The following is a 19,495-nucleotide window of genomic DNA, read 5'->3' on the forward strand; positions in this document are numbered from 1 at the left end:
AGCAGTCAGGTCGGCAGTCTTACCCATGATTGGGGTTTTGAGTGATGAACCAGGCTGGGAGTTTTAAAGGCCTCAGGAATCTTTTGCAGGTGTTTAGAGTTAACTGTTGATTCAGATGATTAGGTTCATAGCTCATTTAGAGACCCTTTTAATGATATGCTAATTTTGTGAGATAGGAATTTTGGGTTTTCATGAGCTGTATGCCAAAATCATCCGTATTAAGACAATAAAAGACCTGAAATATTTCAGTTAGTGTGAAATGAATCTAAAATATATGAATGTTAAATTTTCATCATGACATTATGGAAAATAATGAACTTTATCACAATATGCTAATATTTTGAGAAGGACCTGTACGTTCACATGATGACTCCATCAGGACGGAGGGGGTTTCCTGGTGTTCCTCAGAGGAGAGCAGGTGAATGGTTCCAGACTTCAAGGCTGTATTCTGTATGGAGCGGCTGAATTAGTAAGTGATGGTGGTTGTGTCAGTGTTGGTTTCAGCCAATCACGTTCCTCCTCCTCTGGGTCTTTGTTGGGCTGAAGCATCATCTGATGTCGCTGCTGCAGCTCAGTTTGATTCTCGCAGCATTGCATCATCCTGTTCATACAGGCGGGATCAGACTGACCGTTAAACAGGTGGTTCCGGACTTAGAATCCGGATCAGACTGAATGTTTCCCTCTAAAGACTGCAGCAGCATGGAATCCTGCAACAGATGGTACTGTGCAGGAGTGAGTCCAAACCAGCACATTTATCAGTACTGGAAATATTTACTGTGAACTTTAACCTTTACAGGTAAAATTAAATGTTGATCTTAATGTTGGGATCCTTATATGATTAATATGGAGATCTAGGAGGGAAATCAGGAGATCTCTTTCCACAGTGACAGTCCAGCACCTCCTGGAGGATCCCAGAGGGAATGTACTGGACAGACCTTTCAGTGAGCTCTGAGTCTCCAGGTTCTCTTCTCACTGGGAGGTGGCTGAAAAGTCTCACAAAGGAGTCATGCTGATCAGATGAACCTCCTCAGCTGACTCCGTTGTGGAAGAGCAACAGCTCTTCTCCGAATCCCCCAAGATGAAGAAGCTTCTCTCCTGAACTCTGAGGCAGAGCCTGGTCACCTTGTAGAGTAGGCTTATACTAGCTGCTTGTATTGAGGATCTCCTTTCACTCATGACCCATTATGAAATGAAGACCATGTTAAAAGTTGAAACGTAGATGGAGTGGTAGATCCAGAGCTTCAACTTTTCAGCTCAGCTCCTCCTTCAGCACCACAGACTGGTGCCACGTCCTCATTGGTCCCTTTATCATCTCCTGCTCCATCCTTCCATCACTCAGGAAAACAGCAGACCTGAAAGCATATGTGAAGTTCTGCATGCAACCTGGTTCTGAATGCACCCTGACCTCATGGACTTTGTCCAACTCTCATCTTGCAGAGAGGAGCATAAGAAACTGAAGATGCTGTGATAAGGTGTCTGTTATTCCTCTGATCAGTTGTATCTAAGTGTAGCTAAAAGAACATCTCAAATGTTTTCTTCATGTTAAATCAGTAAGTTTATGTGTGTCTGAAGAACTTCAAGCAGTTCGTAGGGCTTCAGAGATTAAATGATTGCTTTTCCGTCTGGATCTTTGACCTGATCTGCAAACAGAAACATGAGGTGAGAGCAGCTGAGTCTGATGATCAGGAGATGGAAATCATCTGGAAGACTCCACATGATGACCTAACTTCCACCAACAAGACCTTCTCATTAAAAATGATAAATGAATCAGAAGTGGTTCATGTTGGAGCTGTGAGTTCAGCTCGATGTGAATTGAATCAGTTCTTCTGAAGGAAGAAGCTACACTGAGGAGACCAGAATCATTCCTAATTCTGCTGTTTCCTGATGAAGCTCAGACTGAAGCTCTGATGCAAGTTTCTACTCGGACATTTCCAGGTGATTTCTCTCAGAACCTTCAGTCATGCTAATAAAGTTTCATCATGAGGACCCAAAGAACCCAGCCTGGATGAGTTTCTTCTCAGTCTTCAGACTTCTTCCTGTTTTGAAGCCTAATTGCAGTTCAGAGACTAATGAGTCTGTAAGTGGCTAATAATAGGCCAGCATTAAAGCTGCGGTCCTCTAACGAGCCCTTTCATGTCTCTCCATCTCATTAGGAGCCATGGTGATTAGAAGCAGGTCCCGGGGTTTGGAGCGGGCGCAGGAGGCCCCATTATGCATCATTAGGGGCCAGCATCAGCAGGGGCCCCGCCTGCAGCGTGATGCTGGTGACACATTTCTCCTCAGTTTTCAGTTCGGCTCCAAGAACCTCAGATAGGTTTAGACTCTGAGCTGCATCGATCATCATTTTTCAGCCATTATGGTGGATAAAACTCTCCTGGGGGGTGGAGTTCAGTTTGCAGGGTCATCAAATCAACTCTGATTTGAGTTTAATAGGAATATTTTCTCTGAAGCTTCCTGAACAACTTGCTTTAACCTCTGAGAAGGAGTTAGGAGGTCAGAGCGGAGCAGCCGACCCCCCTGAACTCCCCTTGCACTCTGCTCCTACATCAGGACGAAGGTTACACGTTCTGGCATGAAAAATGTCCAGAGGACACAGATCCCATTTATTTAGACCCAGAGTGGAATGAGTGAGGGGGAGCGGGAGCTGTAGCACCCAGGGCTGTGTGTGTACATGTCACAACATTCAGGCTGTTGTGGATCAGTTCTGCTCGTTTTTCTGCATGCGGGAGGTCCGGGATGTTTGGACTTGACATGGAGGCATGCTGACGATCAAGCCATGTTCTGCAGGTTGCAGACAGCGAGGACTGGTTCTCGAGGCGTTGAGACGGCCTAGTTTGATTCTGCAAGCAAACGCACGGCTGGGCCCGGTGATGCAACAGGCATGAAGCTGAGTGGTTCACCCTGCTGCAGGCTGAGTCCAACTCAAACAGAGCAGCTTTCTGCACAAGGTAAGTCGTTCTGCTGTTGTTACTCTGTGTGCACGTCAGAAGGCGGTCATGTTAACATTACAATGATCTGTCCTCCCCGAGGACAGCTGCTGCGTCTCTTTATCAGTGTCCTCTGCAGACGTAACTTTTCTTCTTCTTCTTCCCCCTCAGACGGAGGCAGAGACGGTTCTGTGTGTGACGAGGCCTCAGGCTTCTGTTTGATGTATTTTTCATGTGCTTAGGCTACTGCAGAAGGATGAGGAGGGAGCAGAGCGGAGCGAGGAGGAAGGCAGGAAGGACGCCGGCAGCTGATGCACTTGAATGGGAATTTAGTTGAAGGAGAAAAGGGATAAAAATGTGTGTGTTTGTGTGTGTGTGTGTGTGTGTGTGTGTGTGTGTGTGTGTGTGTGTGTGTGTTGGGGAGGGGGATTATTCTTCCTGCCAGCAGCAACAACATGTCAGGAGGGATGAGAGACACTGAACACTTGTTAAATCTGTCTGATGTAGCCTCTCTGCATACCACACACACACACACACACACACACACACATAAACAAACAAACAGGATCACCCTGGAGCCGTCTTGCACATTCTGCATGGTACTGCCTGGCCCTGTTGCATTGTGGGTAATACCTATTAAACAATCCAGACCCTTTGGTTCAGTCAGATGAACCTGATCATCGGATTGCCGTTTTAAACTACATTTCCCGGGATGCAGCAGAGGAGGGGAACTCATAGTGCTGTTTCAGAGCTTGGAGAAGTCCTCACACCAACAGCTCTGCCAGAAGTTAAACCAGACATTTGTTTGCACTAAAACACTCGAAACAAACAGAGGCCTGGAGAAAGACACGAAGGCTGATCAAATCTGCAAGTATCATTCTGAATATTCTCTGGTTAGCAGGTGAGCTGGTGTTTGGTCAACCAAATGCGTACTCCTTCCAAGCAATAATGGGTTAAAGCTCAGCCAGGGGTTCCTCACAAAGATCTCCAGTCTGCTAGCAGCTCCAGAGCATCACTCTGAAAGAAGATTCAGGCTCAATAAGGTCAGAAAACCCTCAGGTTCAGAATAGCAACAGGGGACTTGATTTTAGTTGTGTTCCTGCTCCTCAACATCCTCCATGTTCTGATGTTCTCTGAGGACATCCTAGATCAGCTTCATGTTATTCTGTCTGAAAGTCAGAAACTGGTCCAGAACATTTCCAGTTTTATTAGAGCTCAGCTGTGACAGAACATCATGAGCTACTGGGACACATGGTGACCACATCCCTCTGGAAACAAAAGAAGCTTTCAAACAAAGTTCTCCACCAAAACAACTGATTTCAGTAGGAAAAGTAGATGTGGAGCTGCTGGAACTGACCTCATGGAGCTCTCTGGTTCCAGACATTCAGTCACTGTTCTTCCTCTATGTCGCAGCTGCCTTCATTTATCTCTGTTCTTCTAATCTGCTCTAATTAACCCAGATGAGTGAAATGATGTTTTTCTGGTTCTATTGGGGTGGAACTGGCTCCATACAGCTGCACAGGAAGATAAATATAAAAATATCATCACATGCATGTCCCCGGTAATGTATTTTTTATTAAAAGCTTAAATTTTACTTCACTGTCTTTTTTCAATGTGTTACATTTTTGTTGTGGGTCCAAAATGAAACCCAAACATCCTTTTAGAGCCGTTTTTTATGAAGGGAAGACACTAACTGCTGCAGTTGCAGAGGAACCTGAATCCTGCTGGATCCAAGAGTCCAGTCCAAGGTCATTTTCTATGTTCTGACTCTCCTCTTCATGATGCTCCAAACATTTCCAACAGGAGACAGGTCTGCATCAAGCTCACACGGTGCTGAAAGTTCGGCATACTGCTGAAATGACTACATACCCCCTAGGAAGAAATGGCATCCTTGCCTCCATCATCTGCCAGTCATCCATGGACACGGATGTTCCTCCATCACAGCCTGGGTGGTTTTTCTAAGACATCCAGCTTCAATTAGAACTCATCCGTCCACAGAAGACATGTCCTATGTGTTTCTTTGCACCTTTACATCGCCTCTTGAAGGAACATGGTCTCATGTAGCTGGTTCTGGCTATGTCGTGCAGCTCAGACTTTAACCTCCACACAGCAGAAACAAAGTATACACACTAGGTAATTGTGATGTAAAAAATTTGACTCAGAACACAGCCACATCAGTTCTGGTGGGATAAAGTTCTAGAAGTGAGTGTTAGAGCATCTGAAGGATCTGGACCTCAGAGAACAGGCAGGTGTGAGGCACAAAGAGGTGGATGGAGGAGGAAGATCTGCAGCAGTTCACTGAGGTATGGCAGACCAAGGTTAGAAAGAAGGACTTTGAAGTTGATGAGATATCTTACTGGTGAAGCTGCTGCAAAACAAGGGTTATGTAGTTGGTGGATGGGTTCTGGAGGTCATTCAGGCAGCAGAGTTTTGGATTAACTGAAGTTTTTCCCATAAGGAAGCGAGCTGCCATCATAAATTCAGGGTGTAATCAATTTATGTTCAAGAATAACAGCACTGTGGGGTGTAAGGGGCCAATGGAGGCGATGACTGACTGAGTGATGCTATCGAGTGGAATAATAATGTGCAAAGAATGACTCCTAGAGTCTTAACCTGAAGAGATGGACAAACAGAGGCCTAGCAGGAAAAATTAATGCTGAAAACCTGACCCAGAAGGGGGAGATGAATTGAAGAAGCCCCAGGACAGAACCTTGGGGAATACCAGCAGTAACAGAAGCTGAGATAGAACTGATTTCAGATGTGTGCAGTCAGAGTGGGCAGACAGGAAAGAGTTAAACTAGTTAGATGTGTTCAAGAACATGTGGAGGAACAGGGTGTCAAAGGGCACATTTAGGTCCAGAAGAATGAGGAGAAACCTGGGACACAACTATTCATTCATGGGGAATGGAAGGTTTGAGGTAGGACAAAAACTGTTGGTGTCTGGACCAGGTTGCTTTAATACAGGAACAATACCAGACGTTAAGGAGGAGTGGATGGTACCAGTAAACAGAGAAAACCCGAGGACGAACAAGACTTGACCACACCAGGTGGGAGAGGTTCGAACAGGCAGATGGATGGTTTAGATTTTTGGATCAGATTAGATAAAGAGACGGGCAGAACTGGAGAAAAGGACTCAGGTGAGGTGTGTGAATAAAATGTTTCTTCAGCTTAAACAGCAGAAATGATTCGATTAGCTTTAAATTATGACTTTCTTAACACAACGGTCAAACTACGAACGTTTTCATCAGGAACAGAACAGATCCTGCATACATCTAGTTTCTCCTGGAGCCAGCTGGGAGCCGCAAAGTTTGCTTATACCTCTGATGAACACTGACGGAGCTGTTGGTTCTGATCCGTTTTTAGATGTTAAGAACGGCAGAACGGATCAGACTTTCAGCTTTTCTCCTGACGAAGTTAAATTAGAGTTATTTTGCTTCCGAACAGAAACTCTCTGTCCTCTCATTGTTCCCTCTTCCTCCCAGCCCAGCAGGATGTTAGTCACACAGAGGGAGGATGGGAGGAGGAGGAGGAGAGAGGAAGAGGCAGATAAACATCAGCCAGGAGGAGGAACTGGGAGGGCGCAGCGTCCAGCAGCGGCTCCAGGGATCAGGAAACCAGTAAAAAAGGTAAGAACCATGCAAACATGTTCACACGGTTAAAGCAGAGCAGTGAGGAGCGACAGGAGAAGAAGCAGAGGCTGCGGAGCAGACATGGGGTGAGTTACATAAGGAGGCAGAACCCGAACATTCTGTCTTGTTTCACGGAATCCAGAATTTCAACCAGATATTCTGCGGGGAGCAGAGCCCAGACCCGACCCGGTTTTATTCTGATCTTGTTAACGTGCTCCACTGTGCGCCATTTCTCGCATCTTCAACATGCCGCAGAATTAGAGGCGTGTTTGCGGTTTAAAGCTCACCGAGCTGCAGCTCTCCACCATCAACATTAACGCATGCGCGCTCCCGACGCGGTCACTGTCCTGTCCTTCTGTTCCACGCTCACGCGCTTGGCGGGGTGGGGGGGACTGACAGTTGCCTGTAGTCCGGATTAGACACGTGTCCATGTAATGATGAAGATGAGGATGGAAGCGCACGGGAAACAGTACATCAGTGTTTACATTTCTGTCTTAAACTCTTGATGTTCTGCTGCTGCTCAGAGCATCAACGGTCCAGTTCTGAACCTCCCGACCCAGTTTTTCATCCAGACTTTCTATAATCTGACTCTGGATCCTCAGTTCCCCACAGTTTCTGAAGGTCTTTCAGGGTTTTTCTTTGGACTTTGGCTGCTTATCTTCTCTGGTTCAGTCCGGTTGTTGACAAGAGACAGAGCACACTCAGTCTGCTGACCTGGGACCTGCAGGGCAAATCCGGGATTTCACAACAGGTTGTTCAGAAATATTCTGGTTTCTTTAGGACATTCAGACTGAGGTTCTAACTGGGATTCAGACCCAGGACCTTCTTGCTGAGTCTGTATTGTAAGACATGGCAACACTGTGCACCATGTGTATCTGGAGAACACATGGCACCAGGATGCATAGCAAGAAGGGAAGCCAGTGGAGGTAACGTCATTGTTTGGGCAGTGTCTGCTGGAACTTTGGGTCCTACCATCCATGCTGATGTTAATTTGACAGGTACCACCTACCTAAGCACCGCTGCAGACAGTATATGGAGAACGAATTTACTGATGCTGTAGCCTCTTGCAGCAAGACACTTTCTGCCAAAATAGAGCAAAAATGGTTCAGGAATGTTTTGAGGAGCACAACAAAAGGTCTGAGATGTTTACTTGGCCTCCAATTTTTCCAGATCTCAGTCCAGTCAAACATCTGTGGGATATGCTGGACAAGCAAGTCCAATCCTTTAAGATCCCATCTCCTAATTTGCAGGACTTAAAGGTTCTGCAAATTTGTGCCAGATACCAGAGCATGGTTAGGGCTGATTTGACACGAGAAGAGGAACCAAAACATTATTAGGCTGGTGGTTAGACTGTTGTCCCGATCTGGTGTATAACAGCTTTCTTCACATGCTCTGTTTCTGAAATGAGACTGAGGGAAAAAGCCCTTCTGAAACTTTGGAGGACAGTTGATGCAGATGACTTTATCAGATTAAGAAGTGTGGATTACAAGAAGGAAAATATAAGGAAACTGAATAAGAGGTTTTAGACAAAGCAGAACTGTAAGTTCAGACAGCAGCTCTTAGACCCGATGTTTTTCTCTGTGTTTAGGTTCTGTTGTGTCTTTGTGTCTTTCAGTGAGTCTCAGTCGAGGTCAGTGATGCTGCACCATCAGGACCAACATCTAAACTCGGCCTACAGAGGCAGCACCAACAGTTCCTCAATCAGGAACAAAGACAGCAACTTCAACTTCCTGCCAGGCAGCAATGATGAAGGCTTTGCTGAAACCAGGAGAGGAGGAGATGAGAACCGGAACCAGGTTCGTCCCCGGAACCTGATGTTGGGACGCGACCCTCAGAGCTCGCCTACCTCAGGCTTTCAATACAACTCGGGCCTCATGTCACCCCGCTCCCGCCTGCCCTGCTGGAGTCCCCTGGAGCCCCTCCCTGAAATCGAGACAGGGGATGACGGGTACGGACGGGTGCCACCTGACGGAGCAGAGGAATGGAGGATGGAGGAAGAGGAGGGAATGATGATGCTTAATGAGAAGAAGGAGCGTCAAAGGAAGGAGGATGGCGCTGACGACCTGGATGACGAATGGGGAGACAGCAACTCGGAGTCAGAGTTCAGCTGTCACTCTGGAGGCAGCATCTGCTCCCTGAACATGGATAATGGGGGCGATGCGATGTTGCTGGGAGGCTGGGACCGGATCGGAGTTGGAGAGCCTAAATCTGGCAAGCATGAAGCTGGGCGGACCAAAAACAGCCAAGAAGCCGCTGTGAGACAGAGAAGCTTTAGCCACAAGCCGCCGGCTGGAAGCGGTCTGGGAAACCTGCAGGAGGAGCGTAACCGTGGCGATAACCAATCCTCAGACTCCGATGGTGAGCTGCCTGAGCTGATGGATGCTGTGTGGACGCTGCGGGACCGTGAACGCTTCAAGGCACAGGAGATGGAGAAGCACCAGGTGCAGCTGACTATGTACCGCCGGCTGGCGCTGATCCGCTGGGTGCGCACGCTGCAGGGCCGTGTCCAAGAGCAGCAGAACCGCCTGCAGTCCAGCTTTGATGTCATTCTAACCCACCGGAAGGAGCTTCTGCGGATGGGAGCCGCTGCCACTGTCACCCAATCATAAAGAGGCCTACAGTGTGATGTCACAACGCTCTCATGTTCCTGAATTTACCAAAATGAACTCGTGTTTCTGTCTTTTTAAATGTGCTCGACTCACAGCTGAACCATAAACCTTTGCATCAATTTGACGGCACAGTCACGGCACCGTGACGACACCATGACAACACATGGGTAACACTGTGATGACACCATCACAACACCATGACAACACTGTAACGGCACCATAACAACACATGGGTAACACTGTGACGACACCATGACAACACAGTGATGTCCTGGTGACGACACCATGACGACACAGTGATGTCATTGTGACAGAACTGTGACGACACCATGACGACACAGTGATGTCATGGTGACGGCACCATGACAACACAGTGATGGCACCATGACATAACAGTGACAACACTGTGATGACACTACAGATGACAAACACACACACAGTGATACCCACAACGATGATGTCAAGATGAAGTGATGACACCATACAATGGAAACACCATGATGAAACAAGAACAACACCATGACGACACCCATAGTGACACCTTGACTACTCCATGACAAAAGTGTTAAAACCATGACAACACAAATGGTTTAAGGGTTAGGGTTAGCATATTTAACTGTCTTTGTTCCTGACATATTATTCCAGAATAAAGAAGATATCAGACCTTTGTGTATTTGAGAGTTTTTATCTGAGCAGATCCAGACTGCACAGAACAAACTGAGAGGAACATGGCTGATGTTATTTTTATTCCTGATTCCTACAGCGACCTCTCCTCTCACAATGGCCTCTGTGTCGGCTGAACGAAGCTGTTGTGTATCTTCTCATCACACGGTTGGTTGTGTGTCCGTGTGATATCCGTGTGAGACTCAGCCCTAGGCGCTCCGAGATCATCTTAACATCCAGGATGAGAGATACAAGCTGCAGTCCCACCCTGTAATCTCCGTCCTGAGGGGGTCACCAGGCCCCTGGGGACCCTGTCACTCTGCACCCAGGGCCCTGAAGGTCCGATCTGGCTGAGTGCAGAAGCTAGACCCCCTAGGGCCAGTTTTGGATAATCCCTGCTCCTCCTGCTGCCCGACCCCCGGGTGTTTTTAAAGCTTATCGGAGCTGTTGTTCCCAGTCTGACAGTCGGAGTGAATTTACATCCTGATCCGATGTTCTCTGGCTGAAGGTGGATGTTCAGGAGGCATCAAGCCGGGCCACCATGTTTACAGCAAAACAGAGAAATAACAAGCAGCTCCGAAAAGGAATGCTGAGGAACAAACAGCCTGGGTGATGTGGTTTTGGAGAAGTTTAAAGTTCAAAATGAAGGAAGCTGCAGGAAGAACCAATTGGGTCCACATTCACAGATTTTAATTTAAAATCCGTCTGTGAGATTCAAATTAAAGAAGCCAGCAGGACCCTGATAAACCAGACTAAATTGAACACCTGGGAGACTAAACACGGCAGCTGAAAGTCTTAAATGAAGAAAAACTCTTTGTTTTCACTAACCAGGAACCTGAGAAACCCAATTTAACACATGAGGTTATGGCAGCAGTGGCAACACCTGGCAGCAGTCAGTTGCTCAAAGGCACTTCATCAGGAAACATTCAAAAACAGCTGAATATGTTAGGATTTAATTTAACAGCAGCAGTACAAGAAGAACACCTCAGAACCTGGTGTCTGAGGATTTCTGTCAGAAGCTTGCATCTTTTAGACCTGAAACTTACAATAAACTAGTAAAGGCCCCTCCTCTCGATCAGTCTGATGTTAATGAAGCAGCACTTCTGAGGAGAAACTTCTTCATCAACTTCTTCTCTTGGAAAACAAGGATTTTACAGATTTCTCCAGTAAGAAAAGTCCTGTTTTTTTTTAGTTTAGGATCATGAGACGAAGCTCCACCCAATGAGTTTGCAGCCATTTACTGGAACAGATCCAACCATCTCAGAGTTCCTTGATCAGCAGTTCCATCATCAGTGAACATCAGCGTCGCGGTCCCAGTGGCAGCAAACTAAAGTCAGGATGAAATGTCCCATTCTGCCATAAGAACAAATGACATCTCTACGTAGGACTGTTAGGAGGATTGCTCACAGTGATGGGCTTCACAAACAGATGTGAAACATGGCTCTCCATGGTTCAGCAGCAGGTCAGGTTCACATGAATGAGTCAAACCTGCTGATCTGAAGCCTGCACGGGGCACTGTACCACCAGGAGGTCCAGTCTGAACTGTTCACCTACAGTTAAACTGCAGAGTGCACACACCTGAACACACAGCCGGTTCTGTCTCTGATGACCTCCACCAGGGGGCGATACTGCCTCACAGAGAGCAGATTATTTACTACCAGAACCAGAACTCTGCTGAAAGAGACAGAAAAAGTAACATGAATAAATAAGTAAAAAAAAATCTTCAACATATATAAAACTTCCACTCAAAATCTGAATTTAAATGTATTAATATTTCAAAATGTTTTAAACGTTTTTTTATTGAACATAAAAGAGTGTGATGCAAACCAATTTATGAGGTAAAACCAGCAAACTTCTGTTTAGGGCTGTAAAATTAATTGTATATGAGGATTTTTAAAACCCATTAGCTGACCTTTCCAACTAGCAGATCATAACTTTACTTTATAAAATGCTTTATTTTTCTTGAAAATGGGATTTATCCTAAAACATGCTTCACAACTCAGTTTTAGATAAACAATGCAAGAGATTAACAACACTTTAAAAGGTGTACTTATTTTATTTCTGGATTGAAAACCACACTGAAAACGGATCCGAGGTGACTCCTGCTGTGTGCAGGATGTGACAGCAGGGGGCCACCTCGTAGACAGCGAGCACCGAAGACAAGGGCCACACATCAGGATGAACAGCGTTCCATGCACAGAACAGTGCACGCTGGGAAATGGAGGAAATTCTTGATAATTTCAGGTTTATTTGCATTTGGTGAAAAGAAATGAAACAAGAGGCAAAGTTTCTCTGTTTATGTAACTAAGTTACATAAACTGAGTTTTCTCTGTTCATCGTCAATATAAATATAAAAAGTGTGAGGATGTAAAAACATTAGAATTTAATGTATAAAATTATACATAATTTAAGAATTAAAGAGACTGAATTCTTCCAGTTTAAAGCGTTTAATGGTGCTGAACTTCATTAATCTCCACAGATCATGTTAATGTTTGGAGGAAATCAAGTCCGTCTCTGCAGGAGTGGCAGCAAAACAAAATGCTGACCCTGACCTGATGGTGAGCAGCTGGATCTGACGGACCAATGAGCAGTTTCAGGGCAGGTTCTAGAAGATGAATCAGTACAATAACACCAGGACGATCCAAATCAACCCAAAGTCCCTGATGATATCATACTCAGGTTTCAAAAACATTCCTAATGAAATACTTCAAATCATCAGCCTCCTCATCTTCCTCCTCATCATGAAGACTCCTCCAGACCGGACAGACTCCACATGTGAAAGTTTCACCGCTGCTGCAGTTCAGATGCTGTTTGAACACAGAAACCACCCTGCCTCCTCCTCCTCCTCTGCCTGATGCACTGTGACAGTGTGGTGGCCCGCGGCGCTCCGTTGGGGTGGAAACAATCAGCTCTGACAGAAAGGGGGTGGCTGAGGGGGGAGGAAGAGGAAGAGAGAGGGAAGAAGGGTGAGGTGGGGGAGAATGGATGGAGGGGAGGCTGTGGCCCTGAGGCCTGAGGATGAGATAGATAGATAGATAGATAGATAGATAGATAGATAGATAGATAGATAGATAGATAGATAGATAGATAGATAGATAGATAGATAGACAGGTCACACCTGCTCCTCATTTTCTAATCAGCTCACCTGGTCTGAGTCTGATGGTGAGATCAGCATGTATGGAAGCCCTGGAGGCCCATACCTTGTGTTTGGACTCTCTCTCACATTGTGTTTCTATCAGGTAATTAAGTTAAAAATAATCTAAGCTTGATTTCTCCCACCTGGATTCATCTGAGGCCTTCAGCTGCCTTCACTCACAACCATTCAGGTTATTAATTATGCTGCAAAAAAAAACTGCATATTTGGAGCAGAAATACAAAAACTCTATTTGAGCACCTTTAACGGAAAACAGAAAAAAACCTGATGACTTACTATTGAGACTCCAGGATGTTTTAATTTCTCATGAACAATTCAAATTATTTTGAGATTAAATCCTGTTTCCTTTAAGTAATGAGAATCTTCTTTGATTGTATTTATTAATTTGAACATGAAGTGTTTTATAACCTTCGGCGTGGGAAAGTTTTCAATGTAGTTAATTTACAATTTTTACTGTTAAGATGGTGTTTTACCACATTATCAGGTTTTTATTAAAAATAATTTTTTATCAAAAATAAAAAGCTGCGTCATTTTCTAAAATATCGTGTTTCAAATTCAACATAAAGGTGCTTAAAAATTGTTTTCTTTTACAGATTCATAAAAGAATAAAAATAATTTGCAGATTATTCCCTGATTTTAATTAATTTGTTGCATTTAAATAATCAGTTTTTATAAATACTTTTGATGAACAAAGATGTAGCTGAAAAAATTACAGCTGAGTCTTTTATTTTACTATTAAAATGTAGGAAAAAGGAACAGATTTAAATCCTTGATTTTTCCTGTAAAATGTTCTGATTGGTTCATGATTGACTGAAGGAGTTTCTGCTGTTTTATTTGATGTTTTTTGCTTTAATTTCAACCAAAAACATAAATGTGAATAAAAGGCTGCAGAGAAATCTCAGGAATTATTCTGCATGAACTAAATCTCTCCTGATTCTGATTTAGTTGTGAACGGAAAACATATCATTAGTTTTCCCGCTCGGGCCGGGTTAATCCTGCAGGATCTGAGTGGAAACCAGAACTTTTCTCAACGACCTGTTGGGAAACCCACGGGTCGCCCTGCAGGTTGAAGGCCAGCTCCGGCGTGTCTGATTCCAGGACTGTATCCATGTGTGTGTCTGTGTGTGTGTGTGTGTGTTGGTGCTTCAGCTGCCTCGGCTGCTTTAACCAGCTAATAAATATGAAACCAGCAGGTTAAACTGGGCCCTGAAAGGATTATCTCTGTCTATAGAGTCCCGTGAAAATCCCCCTGACATCATAAAGGCCCGTGTTGGCCCATAAAACTGTTGGGAACAAAAGCAGGAGAAAGAAAGCTTTTTCACACATAAGAGGTTTTCTCAGAAGCGCATTGAGGGGGTCCTTGGTGGGGCCCCGCCCACAGATTATCCGGCTGGGATCGGCAGGTGCGTGTGCCGGGATCTGGGGAGTCGTGGGGGCCAGCTGCAGACGCTTTTTCTCTGCTCCACCCGGAGGGGGAGCTGCAGGTCTCTCTGTCCCTCAAATGGGGGTAAACGGTGACACCCTCGAACAAAAGTAACGAGAGGAGAGGGTCGACTGCAACTTGGCAGCGTGAAATCGAGGATTAAACCGATAAGCAAGAAGAATGCTGCAGATCAGTTCTTTCTGCGTGGATGTACCAGGCTGGGTTCTGGGTTTTAAAGTGGCCACCTCACACATGTCGGCCTTTTAATGAAGCTGAAGCTCTTTAATGAAGCAGTTCATGAATTTAACAAAGTGACATAGAGATGGAAACTAATCTTGTGTTAGCGGCCTCCTTTGGACGCGTCGCCTCTTATCTGGATTTTCATGCATTCCTCATGAAAGCTAGACATTGATGACCTATGCAGGGTGTATCTCTGCCTGGAAGTGGCCTCTTTGCTGCAAACCCCGCTCCCTCTAATCTCTGCCGTCCAAACGGTGTCGCCTCTCCAAATGGTGGCCCGGGGCTACATGTGGCTCCTCAACATAATCCCTAAAAACTCCATAAAGCTTGCAGCTTTTTCACACCATCTTTGAGCTAAACGGGATTAATGTCCTCACTATTATAAATAATGATGAATAACAAACAGCCCACTGTTTATCCCGGTGCTGTTTGTAAAGGTCAGAGCTGATCACTTTCCCCACAAAGAATCGGAATTAAGAGCAGACAAACAGGATTTCTTGTAGAAGGTCTGCTGGAGTTTTATTTTTCAGGTTTGGATTTAGTTCTAGAAAAATTTTTACTCAGATGATCTGAGTTCATTCATTTAAACATTCAATTATATGTCTATGTGGAAGAGATGCAGAGGATGATTTCAGGAGATCTCCTTCAATGTGGGAGCTTTTTCAGGACTGAGGGAGAAGATCTGTCCTCAAAACAACACATAAAGGAACACAATCTGGAGAAGCCTGGAGGGAAGAGAAGTCATCAAAGAGTCGCTTCTGTTTAACAGGATTCCTGTGGGATGGAAAATATCTGAACTGAGTTGCTGAGGTGCTTCAACACAGGAATAAATTAGAACCAGAAGATCAGTAGACATTACAGGTAAAGGAGGGGAACCCAGATAATGTTCTCCTGAAAGACTCTCCTCAGTGCTTCCGGACGTATCCAACATGTTCCCGGACCAGATGGAATCTGGGTCTCCTACCAGTTGGACCTGCTTGGAAAACCTCCAAATGAAAACCTCCAGATTATCAAACCAACATTTACCCATTGTCCCAAGGACCAGGGTTAAAACTGTTGGTCCTTGACTGTGTAACGAGCTTCCCTTGGTTTTAGTTGTCATTTTATTAATGTTTTTGCCTTTTTATTGATTTTTCAAGTTTAATAATTTTTCTGTCTGAAGCCTTGTGTGGTTTTTATCTGTTTAAGGTGATATAGAAATAACATGTTCTTCTAAACCAACAGAACCAGCAGCATCCGTGGAATAATACAAAATAAAATAAGGATTGTTGGGATAATTTAAATTGTTAAAAAGAGATTTAAGAGGATGTGAAGGTGTTGAGTCTCTCTGATTTTCTCATGCAACTAAACAGGTTGGTCCACAGTTTTGGTGCAGCTTCACAGAAGCTCTCTTCACTCTAACACGGTCCCTTGTACCATCAGGTTCTGCAAAAACCAGTTAATGACCCGTTCTTTTTAAAAAAATCAAGTTTTAAATCATCTGAACCATGCAGGACAATGGGTCCTAGACCTTTGAAGGACATGCTACTCCTATGTTCGGGTTTAGCTATGCACAATTTCAATTTTCATCTATTTAGATAGACACCATCTACTGGTGCAACACATGTATTACACTGTGTTTGTTTGCAATAAAAGAAACAACATGGAGACAAATTAGTTTAGAAAAACATTTGCAAAGCAAAAATTCATTATGGTGCTGCCAGGGCCTTCCTCTGTTCACCTGATCTATGTGATCTCTGCTGTCAGTTGGAGGTGTTTCAAGCTCTCAGCATGCAGAGGTAATTAAATCTTCATCAGTGCAGACTCAGCTTCTGCAGAGCACAGTGTTTTATTAAATAAAGTTATTATATTATTTAATTGTGGTAATTATCTATATATTTCTGTCTCTCAGTCAGGAAGCTCACACTGTAAAATATTTTAACAAGTTCAGCTTGTCTTGACTTGTCATCAGCTACAGGACCAAAGTCAGAAGAAGGTGGTTCTGGTGTTCATCTAAAGCAGCTTATCTTCTAACATGCTGGAACACAAGACACAAGGCAGAGTTTTTTGTCATGGAGGCACAAAGAAACAGCTGAAAGCGGGGAGGAAACGGGTCAGTTATAGAAGAATGTGACCAAACTGGGAGAACCGGGAATACTGGGAAGAGTGATGCCTGCATGCTTTGCAGCTGTAGGGACCCTGAAACTGATAGGAGGGAAAACACCCGAAAACAACAAGAACTAAACAAAAGCAGAAATGTTAAAAACTAAACGATGAAGAGAAAAAAAACTGAACAAGAACACAGATATAAGGACAGAGTGAAGGTCAGGAGGTCCCATTTATATCTACAAACCTAAAGAGTTGGGTCTAGTAAAAGCTTCAGGTTCAGGGAGCAGGATCCTGCTCTCACTAATTGACACTTTAAGTTCAGCTTAAATCTCAGCTTGTTTCATATCCGGGTCTTCCCTTATGAAATAACGCCCTGCCCTGATGATCACATCAAAGTCACCTCTTAGACCGTTCTACTTCAGTTCTTTTCATACAATATTTGTCTCTCGTGTCTCTGTCCTTCATCCCAGGTCTTGGTCCAGGAAGATGTTGTCTGCAGAGGACCTCCTGGATCTGCAGACGCTGTTTACCACAATCCTACATCCTGAGGCTCTTTGGAACTGATGGCTTCCTCTGAGGAGCATTGTCTGGTTCTGCTATCCATACAAGTCAGTCTCAGTCCAGATGGTTCTCATTGGTGGTTCTGCCATCAGAGCAGAGGTGGGTTCTTCTGTGGCAGTGGTGACCAATCCTGGTACTCAGGGCCTGCTGTCCTGCACGTTCTAGATGTTTCTCTGCTTCAACACACCTGATTGAGAGGAATTGTTCATCAGCAGACCTCTGCAGAACATCTTGATAATCTGAGGAGGTATTGGAGCAAGGAAACATCCAAAACATGCAGGATGACAGCCTATCTCTGTACCTTCAGAGAACACGTCCAACACTAACTCCACCAACTCTCACTGATACTGGACTGGTTCTACTGGGACTCTGTCCCTTAAACTGGCATTAAAGGCTCTTTAAATGTAAGTGTGCATATTCTGCATCAGGACCTGATCCCTCATCCTCCTCCTCTGGCCTCCACAGCTGTCAGGACGATGAAGCTGCTTAAAACTGAGAACAGGAAAATGGAATATGAAAGAGCGATGCGATTAAACTGGTAGATAATCATCTTTTCATTAAACTTTCATCCGCACTGACTTGAATATTCAAAAGCCCAATTACAGAGTGGGTATCTGTCCTCCACTCCAGCTTGTCTTCAGCAGATTTGGAGCAGCTTCATGGAGGAAGTAACGCGGGAGGACGAAGCTGACCTTTTGACCCCTCATGGACAACAGCAGGAGCAGCAGGCCTGAATGTTCAGAGAGGAGCAGCTGAGAGGAGCTCAGATTTTCACGCAGACTGTGGAGAGAAGTGCAACAAAAAGGAGCATTATTCCCCGTGTTTCTGTGTCATTGTATTAGCAGCAGAGCTCCGAGGCCCACGGGCCTTTCCTGTGTGAGCCTGCGATAACGGGGGGAGGGCGGCTGGGTGAGGGAGGGAGACGGAGGAGAGGAGCTTCCTCTGGATCACGTCCCCATCGGTCCTCCTCACCCCTCTCCCCCCTCATGAAGAGGGAGTCTTGGCAGGGTAATTAAGAATGGCCTCTAAACACGGCAGCATGGCAGCAACGCTCCAGATGAAAGTAAATGATTAAAATAATTACAGGCTGAGAGCTGACGAGCCGGAGTGTGGGGTGGCCGCCGGACATTTGTCGGTAATTAGATAATTAATCTGAATGCAAATGATGAGCCCTAACGAAGCAGTCAGGCTGAACCAGCGACAACTGCCGAGGGTGAGGCAGGGGGGAGGCAGGGGGAGATCTGGGGGAAACACATGAAAATAAGAGAAAAAACCTGCAGCAGCAGCGCTTGGTGTAAACCAACAGGAAGAGAAAACTTTCACTGTTCCTGACAGCATCTGCTGGGTTAAAAATATACAAAAGGCAGTCTGCATGAAGAAAAACACCGAAATGAGAAATGAAGATGAAAAGGCACCTGAGGAGAAAAACAGAGCTCACTGTGCACACCCTGAAATGCATGAGCAAACAGTGGATTTTCAGAGAAACGCTCATTATTTCTGCCTCCTCCTCCTCTTCCTCAGTAACACTGTCAGTGTGTGCTAAACGCAGAGGTAAACAGCTCTCATCTGAAGCTCCGTCTCAGCTGCACACACCTGTCAGCTTCCAGAGCTGCTTCACATTCCCACCTTCAGGGGTTATTTTCCACAATTCCAAACATCAGAGTGGAAAGTCCCACGGAGTTCACCTGTTAGGATGCTGGAGCTCATAAATCTCAACATCACCACCTTCCCTGGTGAGTGATCCATCATCATGAGAAGAAACTAACAAACGTTCATCTGGTGGGCCAGATTGACCCACATCCACATCCTTTCAGACATTTTATTGACCAATTAATTGACCAATTAACCTAACATGGGAGGACCTGGAAAACCCGGAGAAAGCCCACATGCCCAAGGAAAACACACAAACTGCAGCCAGAAGGGCCCAAAAAGGTCCAGAAGGAACCAACCGATGTCCTCTTCTCTAGTAAACATCAGAACATTCATCCAAAACGCGCAGCAGTGTTTCCACAAGGGATGAAGCTGCTAATCTCTCATGTTTCTGGTTCCTTCAGGCTCTCATCAGGTCAACAGAACAAGCAGGTTTGTTTTAGTGTATTTATAATGAAAGGACAAAGTGACTGTTGTAAATCTGTTTATTATCAATTTAAATCTGGTTTCCTTTTCAAAGCTCCAAACTTCCATGTATTTACAGATTTCCT

At 45.0% G+C, this 19,495-nt stretch overlaps 1 protein-coding gene and 1 long non-coding RNA gene across 3 annotated transcripts; one reads left to right on the top strand and one right to left on the bottom strand.

Moving 5' to 3' along the window:
• Positions 1 to 6,358: 6,358 nt before the first annotated feature.
• On the top strand, positions 6,359 to 9,828 carry LOC124878775 (UPF0500 protein C1orf216 homolog). Of its 2 annotated transcripts, none has more exons than XM_047382879.1 (2): positions 6,359 to 6,553; positions 8,172 to 9,828. In XM_047382879.1, exon 2 carries the CDS (start codon positions 8,194 to 8,196, stop codon positions 9,163 to 9,165), a length of 972 nt encoding a protein of 323 aa, XP_047238835.1. In that variant the 5' UTR covers positions 6,359 to 6,553; positions 8,172 to 8,193; the 3' UTR covers positions 9,166 to 9,828. The 2 variants fall into 2 exon arrangements, with proteins under 2 accessions (XP_047238835.1, XP_047238834.1); XM_047382878.1 differs by having other exon boundaries at positions 6,497 to 6,642.
• A 226-nt stretch (positions 9,829 to 10,054) lies between these two features.
• Positions 10,055 to 12,688, bottom strand: LOC124878776. The gene is made up of 2 exons (XR_007040855.1): positions 12,381 to 12,688; positions 10,055 to 12,039 (listed from the first exon to the last, which is right to left on the bottom strand). It is a non-coding gene; the product is annotated as an uncharacterized LOC124878776 (long non-coding RNA).
• Between the last annotated feature and the right edge of the window lie 6,807 nt (positions 12,689 to 19,495).

The sequence above is a fragment of the Girardinichthys multiradiatus genome, chromosome 13, assembly GCF_021462225.1.
Source record: "Girardinichthys multiradiatus isolate DD_20200921_A chromosome 13, DD_fGirMul_XY1, whole genome shotgun sequence".
Taxonomy (NCBI): Eukaryota; Metazoa; Chordata; class Actinopteri; order Cyprinodontiformes; family Goodeidae; genus Girardinichthys; species Girardinichthys multiradiatus.